This window comes from Chroicocephalus ridibundus, chromosome 3, assembly GCF_963924245.1.
Source record: "Chroicocephalus ridibundus chromosome 3, bChrRid1.1, whole genome shotgun sequence".
In the NCBI taxonomy this organism is placed as follows: domain Eukaryota; kingdom Metazoa; phylum Chordata; class Aves; order Charadriiformes; family Laridae; genus Chroicocephalus; species Chroicocephalus ridibundus.
In genome coordinates this window covers 74854241-74876175 of record NC_086286.1, presented here as the reverse complement: position 1 = coordinate 74876175, position 21935 = coordinate 74854241, and the positions used below count along the sequence as shown (strand labels likewise).

Genomic DNA, 21935 nt, shown 5'->3' with positions numbered 1-21935 from the left:
GGTGGAAGAGGGCAGGGAGCCGCTGTCTGTGTGCATACACCTAGGTATAACACGTATTTAGCGCTGGACCGAGTCCAAGTCCGTTATTAATTGCTTAGTGAGGGTGAATCAGAAGGATGAAAAAGGCAGCTGTTTGCTGCCAGGATATTGTAGCAATGCTTTTGAAAATGCACTTTGATATCGTGCAATGTAACTGTTTTGTAGTTGGCGGGATAAACACATTTAGTGAAAGGTGCAGCACATGGAAAGTTTTTATAGCAGTTATTTGAAAAACTGCAGCGTCCTCCCTAACTCAGAGGGTGGTGGGCTGAGTGCTTGCATGAAGGTGCTGTACGCATCCAGTCGTGTGTGAGCAAGGCGTGGAAAAGCTCAAGGAGCACAGGAGTAAGGAGCCTGGGCTTGGCTTGTGCACTGGGCTTGGGAAGAGATGGGAGGAGAGAGTCAGGCCAGCCAGGTGACTTTGAATGGCGGGAGGGTACCTCAAGGAACCAGCATAATTTTCAGAGATCTTTAACACTGCTGCTTCTGGGACCACCACCATTTTGCTAAAACCACAGTATCTGCCAGGGGCTGTGTCCAAGGCAGCTCACTGTGTGGAGCTTGTTCTTGGGCATCGATTTCATCACCTACATCCTTCCTGGGCAGGTCAAATCCTGGAGGGGGCCCTCCTGCCCATGAGCCAGCAGCCATGGTCAGACCCAGCCCAGACGCAGCTGCCTGCAGATACTCCTTCACCTCATCCCATGCACATCCGTGATGCATGTGTCTGAGGGTGGGAAGGGGTGCTACCTGCCAGCCACCTCTAAGCCTCCTCTCTGCAGGGACATGCACTGGTGTCTTCTGGCACGGTCACGGGTTTGGTTTTACATGAATGCGCTGCTCTCGGTGAGCACCACGTGAGAGAGGGCAAGGTGCAGGCGGTGTGCCCGCTGCTGCGGCAGGAGGTGCAGGTCGTGGTTCTCACTTCTTGAGGAGTTATTTCCATCGTCTGCCATAGGAGACTATTTTTATCTGTGGTAAACAGCCTTAATTCCAGTGCCGTGTGATCTTTGCTACAACCTGCGCGTAGGCCAACAGGTGGGCGCCCACAATCCAGAGACCACGATCTTGATCTTGGTTCAAATGCCCGTGGGAACTCGGTTTACAAAGTGTGTTTGATGTGCTTTTAGTAACTCCTGGTATTGAGGAGAGTTTTTATTAAATTTAAGTATGTTTAAACTTTACGGCTGCTGAATACCTCGTGCTCAAATATTTTGCTTTGCTCTCGGCCAGCGAGCAGTGATGAAACCTGGATGTCTGAGGCAAGGCTGCCAGCTTCTTGGCAAACGGGGTGACAGAAAGCAGTTCTCAGAAGTAACACTAAGTGAAAGTTTACTGTTAGCAAGAAATCCTGTGTCGAACTCACCAGTTGAATATACATATTTCCATCTAGAAGGGCTGTGCCTATAGAAAAGAGTACGACATTGGGTATTTAAACCATAGTTTTCATGAGGACAAGCAGTTGTGTGTTAAACTCAATGTATTTGCGGTTTGACCAATACATTTCTACTGAAAATCGAAATTTCATGTGGAAAATAATGATAAGAACAAAACTAATGGTAGTATTGTTCACATTTTTCATTTGAAATTTCCTTAGAATTTTGAATTCACTTGAATTCCTTAGAATTTGCCTCCATTTCTGAGCCCTTGGTATATAGTGGGGTTATATTCATAAGGTTGGGGTTTTTACTACATTTAGTCATTAAATGTCTCTTTGAATGAATTATCAGATCCTGTGTTATATTCTACCTTCCATCTATACCTTCAGACTCCCGGCCTAGCGCTCGTTTTCCAGCGAATTTCAGCGTAAGATTTTTCTTTGCTCTGGTAGTCTTGCTGAGAAACACAAAATTTAGAGCTGCAGTCAGGCTTCTCTGCAAGAAGCAATAGTTAACTAGGACTTGGTCTGACTTTTTGGACGTTGCTTCGGTTCTTGTGGCGAACAAGCTCCTGTCATGACCTTTTCCTTTGAAGCGGGCAGGCAGAACAGAGGCAGCAAGGGATGGACATTACAGGTACAAGACGATGCTGCGCTTGCCTCTCAAGTGTTTGAATGTCTATGCTCCACCAGTGAAAAGTCAGAAAATAGCATTTCTGCTTTCTTAGCTCAAAAGATGTTCTGGTGCTAATACATTTCAACGCTGACTCAAAGGCAGATTTTAAAAGAAGGAGTTTCCCTGGGAACAAGACCTCGGATAACCTCAACAGAGGAGGATGGCAGCCTGAGGTCTCTGGTGCACAGTTTTGCCTGTATGCTTTTTGCAGAAATATAGTGCTTTGTGACCTGGACCGTTGTCAGGGTCTTACCACGATAGTGATGCCTTTTCAGCTTTTTGAGGAGTTTTGTACCACAAAGGATCCTTGGGGTTGTACCGAGGTGACAGAGGCCAGAATGTAGCCCAGCGAGATGAAAACTTGAGAACACTGGACTTTTCATTTTAAGGAGTTCATCTCCATGACGTTTTGATGTGGTTGTGTAACTTTTTCCTTTGTTTCCCCTTCTCTTTCCCAATAAGGGTAAGTTGCAAACTCAGCTCCAGATTGTAGTTACTTTGTTTTCATTAGCCCAGCTAAAGTAAATGCTTACAGTTAGAAATATGCAGTTTAAATTAAAGGCCACTGGCAGTTCTTTTTTACTACACAGCAGTTGGCTACACAGGCAGCAAGGTTGTCCTGCGTCCTGCTGGAAGTGATGCGGTTTTACACTGCCTGGACCTCCCTGGGCCACTCTCTGGGCTCAGAAAGTTGATAGCTCACGTACTGTATTGCTCCTTGTATTTTTATTCCTGCTGCAGAAAGTTTCCATTAAAAAGATGATTTGCTCAAGAGGCCAGTTTGCCTTTCTTCTTGAGTACATTCCTATGCATTCTGAAATCAATAAAGCTTGGGTAACAAACTTGAACAACAGGTGTTTTTTAAAGCGTGTGAACAGGGAGATCTGAAAAACCATATTTAATGTGTTTTATGGTGATATGGTTTTGGATCTATGTCTCCTATTCACCTCTATTCCAAGCATGAACCTGCAACAAAATTAAATAGCAGTCAACAAAGCCAGTAATAATGATAAAGCTTCAAAATAAATGCTGTTGCTTGTGAAAAAGTAGTTGAGTGAGTTGGATGAAATGGCAGTGTAATTATATAGTAGCAAGTCAAAATTTGATAGCTTGGAGCTTATCTTTCCACAGCATGCCACTTTTCTCCCAGCCCCAGGTATGGCACGTTTCTTTGTCAACACTTCATTTCTAGTTGTTCACCTTTAAATAATCTTATCAAATCTTAAGTTTGTTCCTCCTCGTGATTGTGGAAAGAAATTCAGAAAACAATTAAAATGAACAGACCAAAACAGTTTAAGCAAAATATCCCCAAAAGTAAAATTCTGCGTAGTTAAAGTGAATGTTGTGAATTCCCAGCTCTGTAGAATTCTTTATTTTACTAACACTTCTAGGACTAGTTTAAATTTTGCAGTGATAGACGGTAACAATGTACAAGACTGCTATGTAAAGAGTGCCTATGGCCTAACTGAGCTAAAACTGAGCATGTTTTGTTATGTACGTGTACGATATGGCACTAGTTCCACTGTTGCAATAGTTTCCGTTATTTGGAAGATTCAGCAGAATGAAATGGCTTAAGCTTTATAATATATAAATTTTAATTTACTCGTACACTTTTAAATAGTTCACTAAAAATTGCTTCCTTTGGTAGTCAGGGTCTCTTATCTGATACCTGCTTCCTTCCCCTCCGTGGATGCTTCCTGTTTTCCCTCTCGGTCCCCACATTCCCCCATGTATGTCCATGTGCCTTTTCCTGTTGTCATGCGTTCTGCTGCAGCTGCTCCTCAGATGCCTCCACTAAGGAAAGGCTCCTAAGCCAAGCCCACCCTTTCACAGCTCCACAAATAAACACTTTGCGGACCCCTACCCTCACCCCTTGAGCAAGGAGGCAGCAACACTTACATCTCTGGGCGTGCTAATGTGACTTTGCCTTGTCCCCTGTGCTTATTGTGTTGTGCAAGTGGAGCAAGAAAACCAACAGGAAAGTGAGGTGAGTCAGGTCCGTGATAGTACATAGTTAAATCATGTCTGTGCTTTCATGTATGATTCAGTCACCCTCTCCCTGATGGCTCTTTCTATAAATGTGGAATGATAATTGGGAGGAAACTATTTACGGAAGGATCCTACCTATTACATGTGGAATTGCATCTGTAATGTTTTGGTAGAGTTCATTTGTAAAACCAAAAACTAGAGAGACTCTGTTTGTACAAGACTGTCAAATACATCTTAATTCATGAGTATTTCCAGCCCTCCTTTCTCCTGCTTTACAAGAGAAATGCGACTGCATTTATTTTAATAACCTCTTTTCAAACAACAGCATAACTGAGGTAGAGTATTACAAAATTCTTTTTTAAAAGGTGAAAGTGCACAAGACGTGATTTTGTGGTCAGCATTTTCTTACACGTTTTTTATTGAGGAATATGTTTCTCTTCATTGTTTCTTCTCCTACTGCAGGGGATGGATGTGGGCACGCAGTGATGTACCAAGACAGCGGGACCCTGGCATCCAAGAACTATCCTGGGACGTACCCAAATTACACTCTTTGTGAAAAGAAAATCCAAGTGCCTCCGGGAAAACGCCTGATCTTAAAAATTGGAGACCTGGATATTGAGTCACAGAAATGTGAATCCAGCTACCTTACCATCCAGAGCTCTTCAACGTTGCATGGTATGTAAAAGATGAGGCAGTGAGCCACACGTGAATTTGTAAAAGTGTGAGTAAACCCAGCTTGGCAAAATGCAAGAAATGTCAGCCTTTGTCCTTTCCGACTCCTTTTCATTTTTAGTGATGAAATTTTTCACTGTGATCATGGTAAGGCACTGGAACAGGCTGCCCAGAGAAGTTGTGGATGCCCCATCCCTGGCAGTGTTCAAGGCCAGGCTGGATGGGGCTTTGGTCTAGTGGGAGGTGTCCCTGCCCATGGCAGGGGGGTTGGAACAAGATGATCTCTAAGGTCCCTTCCAACCCAAACCATCCTATGAGTCTATATTCAGGTGTGTCATTCTGCCAAGGCTGGGGGTGCTGCTGTGCTGCCATGCTGTGGAGGGGCTGCTGTGGCCAGGGGAACTCTGGCACATCCACCCGGGGGCTCTGCCCTCAGCCCTGGGGAGCTGTACTGTCACAGCTTTAGTACTGCGAGAACGTGGATCTATGTATCAGGCCCATACCCTTCTCAGATAGGGGAAGAGCTGTCTCACTAACCAGACAGAAGCCAGATTAGAAATTGGAGTCAATGGTCCTGCATGTCTCTGTTTCCTAGGCAGTTCAGGCCCGGGAGAGGAGATAACCTTTATTATTGCTAGCTATTAGTCACTGATAACCTTTGCTAATGTACAGGCTTTAATACTTGCAGATATTAAATGCGTGCAGCCAATCTGCACTCCTGCAACAGATTTGCACAGGAAGGTAAGTGAGTAAATATGCTATAGCCGTGCACTTGAAACAATCCTAATGACAACAGGATCCTCCCCAGGGAGAACCTAAGGCCTTCCTCAAATTGCTTTTCCCAATCAGTTGTCGCTGAAACTTTTGATCTGCTGTTTCTGGAAGAGTCAAACTGATTTTCAAGTCAGTGTGCCTTTTTTCAGAAGTCCCACTTAAATTCAGGGCTGCAAAGGAGTTCTACAATGCAGGCATAAACTCGTGAATCGACAGTTCATAAAATTTTGCCTGCTGGGAATGGGCTGTAGCCTTTAGTCAGCTGTGGCTGAATGTGCTGTACTGGACTTTACAGGCAGAATGGATTTAGTGGAAAAAGACAATGAAGCTACACAGAGCCTCTGCAGGTTTTCCGGGTGAGCCAGCTCATCGCTTGGCTCAGTGAAATGTGTGGTGCTCCTGAGATGAGGCCTCATAAGGTATCTTAGTAGTAAGGAAGGATGATTGCCTTTCATTCATGAGCATGATAGGCCTATCCCTCATCTGGTAAGGTAAAATCAAGCGAGGTATTAAAGCCTTGCTCACAAACGAAGGTCAAGGTAATCATTGTTCTCATGAGGGAGGTATTACATCTTGAAACAGCCTTCGCCGAGAGTGGGCAGTGACATGTTGGTATCTAAGCCTTGCGTAGAGCTTGATTTGAGGCATAAGGAATGTTTCTGTTCGTGCGTGCTGGGATTTTTTTATGTTGTTTACCTCATTTCAGAACTGTAAGCAAAGAGTTGTGCTCACCTGAAGCAGTCTGTCTGTACTTGGCAGTAAGAGATAGGTGTTTAGTATTGCATTACCATATCTTTGAATAATTTTTACTGATGCTGTCTTGACACTGCTAATCAAAGGCTTTTCTATGAAACAAGGATAAATCTATATATTGTTTTCTGAAGTGAAAAATGAAGCTTGGATGTTGTTTGAAATTCTGGCTCCTTACACATTAGCCTGAAGACATCTTCACATAGTTTAGTCCTGCACTTACTCAGCCTGTAAACACAGAATACCTGTGTGTTATGCAATCAAATCCATATAATGAATTTCTTTAAAGTATTCCCACACCCATTTTCAGACTTGATTGGTAATGTCTGATGCATGTGGATTATAATTTGCATTCTCAGTAACGAACTGCACAATTAGCAGATTTTGCTCTTATCTGATTAAACAAGTTTTATAGCTTAGGCACACATACCATCTGTAATGGTTTTTGTGGTCTGCAGCTGGCTGTAGACTTTCCCACTAGCATACCTACAGAGTCTCTGCTCTGCATTCGGGTAAATCCGTGCAGAACAGCAGGGTGGAAATAGTGCCGTATGCATAAATCCATGATATTGCTTGTGTTTTAAAAGACACGGGGATTCATAGATGAGATTAGAGCTCCTCTAAGTCAGTTGTTTCGATAGTTTTGCTATAGCTCTGGGTGTTAATATAGCTCTGTGAGTGAGCACTGCTAAGTCCATTCAGTCTGTTAAGTCTCCTTTTAGGTAGCTGTTTCTGAGCCCAGATCTCCTCTTCCAACCCTCCCCTCTTCATGAACGTCTATAGGCAGGTCAACACCTTCCCTTGGCCAAGAAGGTACTGACGTTTGCCATGGAAATTCTTTCTTAGGATGATGGAGAGTTGAAAAGGTTTCGCAGGCATTGAAAACACCCGAGCAATTAAAAGCTAATCTTTGCATGTTTTCTGTATTTGACCTGGTTTTAAAAAGGAAAACCAAAAAAGCTAAGTATGAAAGCTGGCAGTGTGAATATTACTCATGTTTCAAATTAGCCAAGCAGCCTTTTCTCTTTATTTAAGAGGTTTGCAATTATAAGACAATAAGTAAAAAGGGAAATATGTTTTAAATACCACGTTGATCTCTTCAACTCTACAGAAAACAACAGGGTGAATGTCGGTATGGGTACAAACATCTATTGAGGAGTGTATCTGGAGCTTAGAAAATTGGTCAGAGGCAAAACACTGGATTATGCAAATACATTTAAAATTAGTATAAACAAGACTTCAGATGACAAAGTATTGTTTTCCGTTCAGAATTCTCCCACATGTTGTCTTTACATTTAACTGTGATTCATTCATTGTTATAACCTCTGCTGGGATTCATGCAATACAGCAAGGAGTCACTCGGTTCTTGTTTGGGGTATTTGTGTTCCGTGTGGTATGGGGAAGCTGTTATACACAACCGAATGGATGAATTGATTTATGTTAGCCATAACATTGATTTCTTCACTTTTTTAAGTGGGTGACTACAGATTAGACCACTTGCATGCAAGTTTTATTTAAGTTCAGGGCACTCCTCAAATCTTGTAGACTGATAAGAGTGCTTTGAATCTAATTCCTTCTTAGAAAAGCGTGTAGCGTCGTTGTGTATGACCATCTACTGAAGCCTCCCTGCTCAGGTGGGACACAAATGTGGCACTACAGTTCTTGCCTTTGATACTTCTAAGCTTTGATGGACCTGTGAAGGCAGACATTGCATTTAGATTTCTCCAATATGTCAATCAAAAGATGGTCATTAAATAATCTTAATGAAGCTCTAAAACTGGAGACATAAAGGGGCTGAACACTCTGTCTCTGGATTATTACTCTACAGACTGTTTTCTTCCATGTTCACTGGAGGAAACAACCTGTAGCACGTCTTTTCTTTCAAACTGTTAGCTTTGTATCCAGACTTAGGTGTGGAAATATAAATCATCAGTCAGCAAAGGTAGTCTAACAGCAGTTTTGGTGAAATTGAGTCACCTTTGTCTGGCAAACCTTTAAATATTAGCACAGTTTTGCATGTGTTGTCTCCAGGAGAAATAAACAGATGATCATGTTCTGTTTCAGAGGCATAGCTTTGCACTGGATGAAAATAAGGGGGTTTTGGTCCCACAAAAGGAATCTAGAATAAAAATTAATATGAAGCGTGATCTCGTGGTGTAGACAAGGTGCAACCTTTGCTGAAATGCTTTTCTTCTCGAGTTAATTGCATTATGTGAGCATATTAAAAATACCGAGCTCTGAATAAGAGCTTCTGATTTTTTAATTAGTTAAAGGGATATGTGTAAACAAGATTAACCATGCGGGCCCTGTAGTTCTCAAGAACAAAACTTGCACCACTTATGAAGGTGTAACATAAATGTTGTAAGAGTTCAACAGGAACTGCTTTTAGTCAGCTTCTTTTCATGTCTTTATCACATTTCTGTACCTCTTTTGACCCTTTTTTCTTGCTTTTTCCTCCTCTCTTTTCTCAAATAATGGCTTAGTATTTTTTCCCTTAATTTTGTGAGATGCTCATCAGTCTTGACTGGAGAGATAAAGAAGAGATAAGTGCCTACTTACTTCTCCATTCACTTGCAGTCAGTAGGAGGTTGATGTGTTCCTCTGGGGTGGATGTCAGATCTGCTGAGTGACTAGTAATAATTTGGAGAGTTAGCGCAGTTAACTACTTCTTGCATAATTTACAGCCGGTAACTAGCGTGAAACAGAGAAATTACTGAAAATGCTTTCTCCTTCCCGCACTAAGGGTTGTTAGACAAATTGAGCATCTACCGCTGTGTGAGTGTCTGATGCGTCTGCGTGTGTGTGTGTGTGTGTGTGCATACAGGAGTGTGTGCGTGTGCACGGGTGTGCAGGGGAACCCAGTGCCTTTGGATGCCTCCTACCTGTCATTATGACTTCAGGGGATTCATCGAACCAGTCATTCCTTACTATGTATTGTAATAAATGTCTTGCTTGAATAAAGGGTGTGTCCAGGTTTCTTTCTCGCCCCTCAAAGGAAACTTGTTATTACAGTATTGTTTCTGGTATTTCAGGAAATCCAGGGAAATGCCCAGACAAGTTCTCGCTGAAGATCAAGTTGAGCAGTTTCTTAACAGTCAAAACTCTTCTAACAGTTGGGTTTCGCCTGAGTGGTTGCAGTATACCAAGGTTTCAGCTTTGGAAAGATTTATGCAACAAAGAATGTCTGCGTTTGTTTTATCAAATGCACTTTTTTTCCCCTTTAGCTGCATAAAGTGTATTGTGTATATTTCTGTGGGTTTTGTTAAGCAGCTGCAGTTCTTTACTAACGATTCCTAACTGTTGCTGTGCTTCTGTCTTTGGGTTTGGATAAAACCACAGCCATGTTAGAAGTGGGGGATCTCACCTGAGGTCAAATAGGCAGACCTACAGCCTGTGCAGGTGGCCCAGACCTTCCTTTTTTAAATCATAATTAGTGACGACATAAGCCTGACTCTACTTGGATACCTTTTTCTTTCCTTTATCGCAGTCTTTGGCAATCCTTTGGAAACGCTAACTGAAAGTTATATTGGTTTTATATTTTTTACTTGGTGGTTATATTTATATAGGTGATATATTAATATTTTTTTATATTGGTGGTTATATTGCCTACTGTTCAGCCTGAGGTCAGACCGTGTTGCACAGAGTTAAAGGTTGAATAACTGGGCTGTCTCATCCTGACTACTCTGTCAACTCGCATCTACTGAGTATTAAACACCACCTTCCCCATGTCCTACAAAGGACATAGAGCAGCACTTTTCATCTCCTAACTTGTCCTTGCAGGGTGACGCTGGTCATCCCCGTGCACGTGCGTGGCCCTCTCTCCTCTCCTCTCCTCTCCCTCTCCCCTCCCTCTCCTCTCCCACAGCATTTGTGTGAATGTGGGATGCGGATGAATTTCAAGAATGCAGATGTTTTCATACAACAGATCCTTGCTGTTTTCGTGAACTGTTTGTGAAAGACTTGCACTCTGGCTGAGTTTTTTAGCTCTGAAGTGAAGCAAGTGTTCATCACCTCCCCCGTCCTTCCTCAGCTACCGAGGTACTTCCAAATTGCTTTATTTGAGAAAAGGCTACTGAATATAAGGATCTCAATTTAAAAAATTGTTTTCCCCAAACAAATGCATTAGGAAATGATAATCCTGGAGAGGCAGATCCATGGGATCATTGCTACACATTGCTCACCAGCTGTGGCTTATTCTGCAAGTAAAGACAGAAAAAAGGGAGATGATTCCCTGTTGAACAGAGACATCATGAGTTGATATCTAAACCGAGTTTCTTAAAGACCTCTGCAAATGTTAAACTCCAGATTTCAAATGAAGTTGAGAAATTTGAAAGCAGAACAGGCATAGCGAAATGGACATGCGATAGCTAAGGAGAGAAATAATTGCTTTTAAAAGGAAGCAAAAGCCTTACAGAAGAGGCAGAAAGTATTAAGAACTACAGGAAAAAAGGACATGTAGGCATTGCCAGCTGGTGTGAGAGAAGAGAGTCCTCTAGGCACAGCGCTTCTTAAGGGAAGTAGAAAAAAATAAAGGAACATAATTCAACAAAGCAATCTCAGGAAATATGCCAGAGCCTGGTTGACAGTAGAAGTAAACTAGACCTCATAAAACCAGACAATGCTGTAAAGAGCATCAGATTTGCAAAACAACACTATTATGAAAAAGACAAAAGCAGTAGACTATTGCTAACATTTAAAAAATAAACAACACGTAAAATAGTCTCTTTGGTCTCCAGAGGAGCCAGCCAAAGGATATCCACGAGACAATTTACCATGTACCTTGCAGGATGTTAATAATGCTTGGAGACAGTGATTCCAAAATAAAAGTATTTCATTTAAGCCACCTAAACCATACCAACGAATCAGTATTTCTGGACAAAAGGCATTAAATGTTACCTTAATTCTAGAGAATATTAAGCTAGTTACATTTGAAATCCCTAGGCCTCTAACTCTTCCAGAACTTAAAATACATATATATATATATATATATTTTTTTTAAAGAATGTGGAATGAACAGATGGAACCGCAGCTGGGTCAACTCATTAAGGAGACATGGAAAAAAGAAAAGGCCCTGGCATCTAGCTGTAGTAATACTGAAATATGGAGAACACCTACTCAGTTTCATGACATGAAACACATCTGTTTATTAAATCAAACTCTTTTCTTTGTTCTTAGTAAACAAACCAAATAATCCTGCCTACTTACCCCAGCAGAGCTCCAGCCGAGTCACTTTAACAGGAAACAGGGAGAGAGATCAGCATTCATGACTGGTTTTTCAAGCTGAATACGCAAAACAACCCACCTCACAACTAACTTTAGAAGATGAAAAACTGATAATGTGATCTGGCAGTTCTCAAAAGGGATCTTAAAAAACTTTTGGCTTAGTCCCAGGTTTAGGAATTAAATATTTATCCAGAGTCAAGTCCAAATGCTGCAGTAAAAGTTAACAGGGCCCTATAAACAAGTTTCTTGCTTTCATACCAGACACAAACCAAGGCTTTCTCCATCATCCCTCCTCTCCACTATGATTGTACAGCATCCACATGGACAGCCTGGGGAAATCAACGAATCCTAGATGGAATGAACAAAGAAGATGTGGAGCACATGTGAGCTTTAAAAGTAGACGATAAAGTAGGATTTTTGTCACCTCAATTGCAAGTGGAAAATACTGACTAGTAAATACAATTTTCAGATGAAATCTGATGTCTACAGATGCTGATTGTCTTTAATCTTCTAATGTCTATAAAATCTCACAGTATATGTATTCAAGGTAATAGGTAAGTCAATGGAGAGCAAATCTACTAGGCGTTACTGTGTATATAGAAAGTGCATTTTATTCAGGCACACCACAAGCTGAAATGCAGGGACCCTGGGAGACTCTCCTTTCTCTGGCTTTACAGCATTTAAGGAAACGGAGGGCTGCCATATGCAAGTGGGTAGGAAAAGAGTACATGTGCTTAAAGACATTCTTTTTCTAAAGAAAATTAGAAACCAGATGAAAGCATCAAATTCTCTCATCAGCAAAACTGAACCCAAAGAATTGTCTTGATCCTGAATCAGTTTTATTTTCTGAGCATTGCTACTTGTCCCCCTGGGGAATTTCTTGGAAGGCCATCAATGTAAAATAAATCGATTAGGGGGAAAATGAGAATTCGAGGTTAAAAAAGGCCTCTCTGCAAAAACTAGGCAAAATAGAGAGAGGTGCTGCTAAACCTAAAACAGTATTATTGGGTAAATTAAATCAGAAAGGTGCTTACGCTGGTCATTTTAAACACAATAAGAACTGAAAAGAGTGGAATAACACCTTTTTCTAACAAAAGACTGCACATGTGTCTAGTTCTTTCAGGGAGTAAAGAACCTCTAAGCCAAACTGATATCTAGTTGGTTACTTTAAGAACAGCGATAGAGGAGTGAGATAATGCTTATACTTTTTTCTAAACCCTACCTCTCAGGGCTCATTTCTGTATTTGCTAGCACAGAAATGAACTCTACTAGATCTCAGGCAAGTCTGAAGACCTGGCAATGTACTTCCAATATGGTATTGCCTGAATTATTGAGAAGAAATGTGTTGAAATATTTTGCAAGGCTTCCTCATTTTGCAGCAAAAAAACAAGTGAATGTTTTGGAGTATTAAAAAATGCCTCTTCCTCCCCTTCCCCCCCAAATCTATGCAGAAAACTGATAAACTTTTGGAAAATATTCCTTCCTTCAGTGTATACTTGTTCTTGCTTCTATATCCTTGAAGAATTTAACCCTACCGACCCTTAGTTTTGAGCTACCCATGGGAGTCTCTTGGTACGCCAGAACTGCTCTTGGCAGAATATAACCATAGCCTGGTAGCCCTTCTTTGGTTTATTACTAAACAGTAGAAACTTGTCTCTAGGCGTTGCAGGCTGATTTCTTAAGCTGATTGTTTCTGAATTTTTGGCTTTCTTTTGCAATATACAACACTATGTATGTGTCTAGACTATTTTATTTTATTTTATTTATTTTATTTGTTTTGCTTATGACATGTGTGATTTGCTTGTATAATTATCTGGAACTTATGTAGACTTGCTACCGGAGAAGACACATAGCCCTGATCCAGCCGGTGTGTGGTTGAGTGAATCAGCCATCTAAATTATATCTACACAGTAGATAGGTCACTGCCAATCCCTGTGATGGAGAAAGCCAAAGAGCACTTGTGAGAAAATATGTAGAGACAGTCCTTGAGAGAAGAAAAGGACTGAAGCTTTCTCAGGTGTTTTATTTTGAAGAAATGTGATGCCTCCCTGTCTTCTTCCCCTTTCTCTCTCTTGGAAAAAAAAAATAGATCTAAGTTAGCACTTTACTTCTCCCACTGCAATCTGACACAAAAGACCTTCTCAAATAAATCACTCGTGCAGTTGTCTGGTATGACACAGTGTCAGATGCTGTCTTTTTGATAAGTTCATTTCCTAAGCAATTTGTTTAACCCTTTTTATAGGCATTGTTTTCTCTGACTAAGTCGTGAGTCATTTTCAACACATGAGTACTCCAGGGAAATGTCACACTCGTTGCTTGTTACTCTGCCTGCCTGACTTCACTGTATGATTTTTATAAGCCAAAAGACAGAATTCCTCCTTTGGTTTCTCCCATTCTGCTGACAACTGCTGTCGTTGGCTTCAATTGGGCTACTCCATAGGTTGATCTTATGGCTATTATAAGGCTGATGAAGTATTTGGGAAAGACCCCCCAAGAGCACCAAGCAAAATGAAGGGGCTCTTAGGAGCCCGTTAGGAAGGGTGCCACTCATCAAATCTGTGTCGTGCTGTGGCTGTATCTCAGAAGTCAGTTCCAAGTAGCCCTTAAGTAGCCACCACCAATAAAATGAGGTTGTCTAGGAAAAATCAAAGTGATAATTTTTCATCCTGAGGACTTGCTTTAGGAAACAAAAGCTGTCATTCACCTCAACAGAACAGATGAGCTGAGGGCTTGCAAAGGGTCTTGTTTGTTTTTTCTCTTGGGACAAAAAAAACCCTGTTTGCCATTTAAAAACACCCTCTTAGCAGTTTATATTGTAAGCATCCTTATAAATTCAAAAAAGTGTACCCAAACTGCTTTGGATTTTCTGTGTCACCTCTGCCTGAGGGCAGCCAGGGACAAGTGTTTGCAGCCAGGTGTGGTGACAGAAGACAAGAGCAAAGACTGGCAATCTCAAAGGGAAGCTCCCCTCGGGAACTGACTTCTGAAGAAGCAAATGTAATTATTGAGAGTCCCGGGCACGCCTGCTGTCACAAGAAAGGAGTGTCCCAAAGACTGTTCCAAGATACTGCAGTTGGTAGCTATAAAACCCTTATCTAATTCAACGTAAGCGCAAGGCTCTTGTCTGCCTGTCCCACTCCCTTCATCTTCCCCTTTCTCTCCCTCTCTTTTTTGTTTAAAACTCTGAGAGACTTGAACCGTACACTTCAATGGTCTGATGTTTTTAAAGGGAAACTAAATTGAGAAATTTTCTGAGTAAAGTGTTACTGCCTTGTAGCACAATTTGGCTTGTGGCACACAAGTCCTTGGAAACCAGGTACTTTGTTTGTGATCTTAATCTTTCCTGAATGGCTGCTGTGCTCCAGCAGCATGAGCTGTACGCCTCTGGAGAGTTTATCTAGGGGACCCTGTGTAGATCCCTTGGATTGCCTTTGAATGTTCTGTTCTTTTCTCTAATGAGTTACTGCTAGTTGTAAGCATGCTGTACTTCAAAGGCCGAGGGGCATTAATCATTCTCTTAAGGCTTATGTGATGAGAGATGTGGATGCTGGAATTGCTACCATGGAGAGACAATTGGATCCTGGCCACTCCTTGTCAGGGTAACTTAGGAGCTCATACCCATAAAGGATCGAAGCCAAAACCCTTTTGTCAACATTTGGGTTGTTACTGAAGGAGAATGAGTGTGTTATGAAACCCTTTGCTAATCCTGAGAATACTCCAGCCTAATTATGTCATCTAAACTTTTGAAATCTCTGTTCTGTCTGTAGGGCCGTACTGTGGTAATGTGATGCCTGTCCCCAAAGAAATCATTCTGGATAGCAATGAAGCGACTATTCACTTTGAGAGTGGATCCCACGTGTCAGGACGAGGCTTTCTGTTGTCCTATGCCAGTAGTGATCATCCAGGTAAAGCAAAATCCAAAAGTACTAAAGGATTAAAGGCATAGTACCCCTATTTTCATTATCTTCTCTATACACATGGACTTTAGCCCAAATGTTTGTTCCTAAATATTTCCAGATTAGCACAAATCATGATATTTCTAATAGCATGTGTGCAAGAAGCAGTTGTAACATTAACCAGATAAAGCAGCTGCTGAAATCTTATCTAGGCAATTTGCAATACAGGCCCAGTAAAAGAGAAAATTAGTACCTTCTGCTTGAAGTTCCACTGTATTCCAGACTCTAGCTTCTACCACACAGTGATAGATAGGATGAAGGGATAGGAGAGATTAAGATTTGATTCCTACATTTAATATTGTGTGTGTCTGTGCAACTTTGTTGAAGATGTAAACCATAAGAAGAGTAGAAGAGGGAGATGAAAAGAATGAGGCAAAACCATAGCTGTTGCTTTCTATTTGATAAAATTGTTTAAGTATTATGCAGAGAGAACTTCAAATGGAATTTCATGTGTAGCCAAATATTTGTCTGTATTTCTACGTCCTGCAATGGGGATTGACATTTGTAAACTTTTCACAGATCTAATCACATGTTTGGAACGAGCGAACCACTACACAAAGGCTGAATACAGGTAAAGAGGGTTTACGGCTCTCTGCGCTGTGGCTTGCTTTGCTGTAGCTGTCATCTGGCCTAACTGTTAGAAAATCTCCTGTGAGGCAGGTGCGGTCTTGGTTTTTTGGAGGAGTGAATTTTTTTGAGCTCCGATGCTGTAATAGTCCAAGGCCCGGTTGTGAGCAGCAGTGGTGCAGAATGGAAGTCTGTGGCCCAGAAAGAGGAAGGGACAGAGTTACAGAGCAAGTCTCATTTGGGCATACATATACATGGTATATGTAAAAAGGGTTTCCATTTTGAAATTCAAAGTAGCCTTAAATTCTAGTGTGTCTCCTAAGAGCAGCTCACACCCTAGCTGATACAAGATTATCTGAGGACAAGCTATAATTTCTTGGTTCCTTGAACCTTGTGATAGGATTTGAAATGGTAATAAATTGTGCTTTTCTGGCTGCTGTCTGGGTGTGCATGTCGGCTTCTTATCTGGGCTGTGCTGAAAACTCGTGTGGTAGCATTTCTAGAACAAGAGAATTAAACAGAAATGCTCTCGCAAAACTGCTTTTCTGGTTCGTTGTGTGCTGCTGTCTACAGTCCACTCATGAACTCAAGGGCCCATTTATTTACCTCCTGGACCCACTGGCAGACTCACTGCTGAAATATTTGTTGGTTTGTTTCGTCACTACAGTTCATATTTTAAACAAGCCTCTCTTCTCTCACTACAGCAGATACTGTCCTGCTGGCTGCAGAGACATAGCAGGTGACATTTCTGGGAATATCGGAGAAGGATACAGAGATGTAAGTACACGGGATGATGAGAGGAAATTTATAAAGACAGAGGAGAAAAGCACAGCACAACTTGATTTCAACTTATGCTGCTTGACTTTTGTCAGTACTTCTTCCCAGCTGTGTTAGATACACCTTTTACTACCAGTATATGAGTATGTTATCAGTATACAATCACACGGAGACACTTTTCAAACAGACCAATCGATTGTGTGAGAACAAAGTCCATTGATTGTCAAATACACCTACTGACTTGTGGTTTCTGGCTTTCTGGCAAAACCCTGCATAGGGTTCGTCCCTCTTGAGGCAGTGCTCACCGATGTACTAAATATTCCTGTGACTTCAGGTTTTATTTGTTTGGAGTCCATTTGTGGTTTTTTTCTAAAGGTATCTCCTGTAGGAAAGAAAATACATTTCAGTAACGTGTGGGTTTTCTTTACGATTATGCCTGCAGTATCCCAGCAATCTGCTCTGAGATGAAATAAATAATTATTGACTGCTTAATCACATCCCACTGATAACTACCAACCCCTTGGGTTGTTTTAGCTGCTCTTTATTTAAAGCGAAGAAGTTGCCTGAGTGGTTGCATTTATCCACAGTTCATATCACACAGTGCTCTGCCCTCTCTGTGCCCCTCACCCTGGACTCTCCTCCTGTCATGCCTGTGAAATCTTTACATGTCTCACGGTGGAGTAAGTTTAATCATACCACTGAAGTAAAATCCCACCCTATCACAAATACAGTAGTTGCTGAGTTTCCAAAATGTCAGTGTTCACGTTTAACCTGTTCATCCGGTTATTTGAGCGCGCTGCTCCAGCCTGGAAAGTGGCAGAGCTGAAGAAACAAAGAAATGCCGTTTTACATTCTCATTAGCTGGAGTTATTCCTGCCCTTCGTTGGGGTGATTAGGAAAGAAAAGCAGCACATGGCATGAGCTCATGCAGATCTTTATCTGCGCTGAGGAATTTTTGAAAGATGTTTTCCCTCCACCACTAAGAGGGATTCAGCTTTTCTGATGGGAAGAACCTGGGGGGCTCCCCTGGAGCTCTGCCGCATTTGTGTCCCCACCCCTCCCCGGAGGGGACGGATGGGCACCCCAGCTTGTCGAGCAGTTTAGCCCAGGCTGCGCCCATGTGAATGAGACCAACCTCTGCCAGCAGCCCCTGGGAATGTCTCTTTTGCACCTTTCCACCGGCCCTTCTCTGCTCCGCCCCAGCCCAGTGGTATGTTCTTGCCACCCAGTCGGCACACAAGCTGTCCTGCCTGTATTTTTCAGCGTTATCCCACCTGAGACACTGGCAAATGGGCTATGCTTAAAAGCCAGCAGCAGCGAGTCAACACGTAGCCAAATCTCCTAATGTATGCCATGACTCAAACCCTAGGGCGCAGTAATAGATTGGTCTGCCTTCAGGCAAGTCCATCAAGTAATTATGGTTTTATCTTTCCAAAGAAGAGTTGCCTTGCCTTTGACTTTGTTTTCCTGAAGAGTGACTCAATACTTATTAGGTTAAAATCTCACAGCACCTTCTCAGAAGCAGATTATTTTCTTTTTCATTTGAAAAAAAAAAAAAAGATGACTTTTGGTAACGTATTTTTTTCAAAGATTACCGATTTTTCTCCCTCCCCTGCCTCTTATTCCTCTCGAGGCTTTGCCGGATTTTATGAGCTGTAACACCTGTATGCTAGTGGCTTGGAAGTGAAAAGCATTAGCAGTTTGTTGTCAGCTTGATCCTCTGAGCTTTGGCTTCTGCTTTCCAGACCTCGCTGCTCTGCAAGTCGGCCATACACGCGGGCATCATCGCGGACGAGCTGGGCGGTCAGATCAGCGTCACCCAGCAGAAGGGCATCAGCCGCTACGAAGGCATCGTGGCCAACGGTGTCCCCTCGCACGAGTGAGTACCACTGCCAGGACTGGCTCCTGGAGCAACCCCCCTGTGCAGGTGGGGATGCTCTTTTTGGGGAGGAAAAGATGTTAGGCGTGGGTCTAGGGGCTTTTGGGCTTTGTTTCTATGGCTTTTATTAAAATGGTGTTGGCATTGGATATAGGAAAACGTTCCAAGTTTTCAGTGGCTCTATACCATGTAAGGCGGTATTTTCGTCTTTTTTTTTTTTCTTCTGTTCCTTCCAAAACGTATTTGCAAATTACTTTGTTAGCAGATACATGAAAGTACGATGTTCTGCAACAAACACCTTTAATCGATGTGCTAGTAAATCATGTTAAATTCATGTTAAAGGTTAAAAAAAGCAAGGAAGAATGAATAAATAAAAAGTGCTGTTGAGCCATAGGGGATTTAATGAACAACTTCTTAAACATAGTGCTTTTGACATGTTCAGAGTTTTTCTCTTTTAGAATATTTATAGCAAGGGTGTTATATTTACCGCTTATCTTCTGACTTTTAATTGTACTGTTGTTGAAGTAGAAATAAATCCTCTAATCTCTATCCAGCAGAGTAAGCCCTTCCAGCAACTGCCTCTGTCATTCCTGTTGGTTTATATTTTTTAATTTTCAAATGTTATCTGGATTTTACATGAGGCTTTTTGTTTTGTCGGAAGGGAAATCTCCTCAGTCCATAGCTTACGAGAGCTAAGGGAATATGTCCTTTTTATACGTTTTTCCTATTTTCCCCATGATTTGTCCACACCCTCCTGACAATTTTACAATCGTGGTTTCATTCACCAAAAAAGAAAAAAAGCATTATTTTGTAAACTTCAGCACAGAATTAAATGCTTTATATATAATGGCACTGGAGTATATGAAGCTGGGTAGCATGTAGACTACTAGCCAAAGGCCTGTAAAGCCTAAATATTTTCTATTTTTCCTGAAAGTTAATGGCCAAAGAAAATTAATATAAATTTGTCTCAAGTAAAGCAGGACTGAGGGCTCAGCTCAGGCACCAAGCCCCTCCATAAAACAAATAATACAAATTCTTTCCATCACACATGCCAGCTTAGTGAAACCCTAAATGAACTATTTTGTGCCTTATCTAAAGATGTTACAGAACCATTTACGTACATCTGTATGTTTGTGTTCCTTGAGAATCCCAGAAGGAGTATCTCAGACGGTAGCGCATAAAATGTTATAATGAAAGGCAGCTGGGATTCCTGTTTGTATTTTTTTCACAGTAGAAGAGCTAGTGGGCAACAAACGAAGCGTATAAGAAAGCAAATGTATGTGTGCTGGGGGAAACCACTGGTTGCATAATTAACCCATCACCTTAACTGCCAAGCGTCCTTTTAATGTTGCTATCCACAAAATATCCTGTACACTTCACGTGAGTAATAGAAGTACCCACAGAGATGCAAACTCATCTCTGTTACATCAAGTGGGAAAAACTCCCGTTTGCTTGAAGGAGAGCTGAAATGTGCCCTTCCGGGCTGAAGCCAGCCTCCAGGGCTCCGATTTGGCCCATTTAATGTGAGGTCCCTGAGAGAGCCCCCCATCGCAGCCCCCTTAGCTCTGCTGCCTACCGGGGCAGGCAGAGGCGCTCCTCCAGCGGGGGCACATCTGGAAGGGACTGAATTGCCCCAAGGAGACAACCATCGCTTTCCACAGATTATGCAGGGAGCCACAGGTAAACGGGCTCATAGTGGGTGGGATGCCTGCAAACTAGATGTCACGGAACGCAAGAAAAATGGGGAGTGTGAGCACAGCACTTCCCAGGATGCTTCTGCTGCTCCTGGCAGCTGGGACAATCCCGGGAGTGGATGAACTGCTGGCGTGAGCACATTATCCCAGAAGAGGGAAATTAGAGGATGCAGGGAAATCCTTTAATTTCAAAACATGAAAAAGTGTTCCTAGAAAGAGCAGGCCTATTTACCAAGAAAATGAACCAATGCATTCCATGCTTTACAAAGGCTTTTGTAAGAGGTATTTCCAAAGCTGCGTGACTTCCCTGTCCTCGGGATACCTACATGTGGCAAGAAGTTCCTGCAGAGCAGCCAATGCAGTGCTTAGACAGCCGTGCTTCAAGAGCTTTTTAGATGCCCTTAAACAAAGGCTCACTCAAGTTTTTAAAATCTTATTTTTAGTGGATTTCAGTATTAAAAGATTTAAATCATTTAGTGGCTTGAGCCGAAATTGACCTCATCAGAAGCTGCTGCTGGCGCGCATCGAGCTGTTAAATATCTGTGTTGTAACGTGACAGCGGAGTTACGGCTCACTCGCCCACCAGCCCGCAAGAGCTGACCTTGGCCTCCCCAGCCCCATTTGTCACTGCGCTGGTTACGCTCCAGCATCCGCGAGGTTTTCAGTTCTCACGATACATGCGTGGACCTCCACCCGCACGGGCTATCATGACGACCAAGCATCTGGATTTATTGGGCAATCCCGGTACCCCAGTACAAATATATGGGGGTTCAGCTTTGTCACGTGAGCTGGGCCGTGACCATACGTCCGTGCACGTGAAATCATTTGTCTTTGAAAATGAATTGTGAAAGATGAGATTCGGGGTTAACCTGCGCTGCTTGTGAAATCATTGCTAGAGACCGGCTCTGGGTAAAAAAAAAAAAAAAGTATCCAACGCTAACAAAAATTTATTATGGGAAGCAGCATCCTTTTTTTGCAGAGCTCCCAGCGCCGCAGTCCCGTGCAGTCCTGCCACCGGTACTGTTGGCAAGGCAGGATCCTGAAGGTTGTCACGAAAATGAGGAGCATGGGGGGATACCATCCCTTAAAGGACAAAGTGAAATTCGTGTGACAAATGCCACCTGTCACATTAGGAAACTGATGAATTACCACTTACTGAATTAGTTTGTCCTCTTCGGTGACTTGCAGAATGATGGCAGAAATATTTCAGCTTGGTTTCATAGCTTTATAGACCTTAGAAATTCTAGCCTCCTCCCTTTATTACTAAGATTGCAGCCCTCTATTTGAAAGGGATCTGGGTGACTTTTTTTATTACAAAGCGTTATCTCATAAATAAGTATTTGAGGGGCGCTATGATTTCTGTTTTGGGTTTTTATTTTCTTCTTTTCTCTTGAAGTGGATTGCTTTGTATTCACTAAGAAAGCAAAAATTGTTTTGGCTGTAACGTCGAACTGGTTTGAAGCGAGCAGAGCACATCTGATCGCCCCTGAGGATTGCCTGGGGGGGAAGATGTGGGAGGGAGGGCTTGAGTTTCTCCTTCTAGCTACTCTACCGCCTACGT

General features: G+C 42.2%; 1 protein-coding gene across 1 annotated transcript in view; it reads left to right on the top strand.

Moving 5' to 3' along the window:
• Positions 1-21935, top strand: part of DCBLD1 (discoidin, CUB and LCCL domain containing 1) — a 49656-nt gene that overhangs the window by 11984 nt on the left and 15737 nt on the right. The window contains 5 exon segments of the mRNA XM_063329730.1: positions 4545-4757; positions 15269-15406; positions 15977-16028; positions 16729-16801; positions 18547-18680. Of these exon segments, the coding sequence (XP_063185800.1) occupies positions 4545-4757; positions 15269-15406; positions 15977-16028; positions 16729-16801; positions 18547-18680 (610 nt within the window).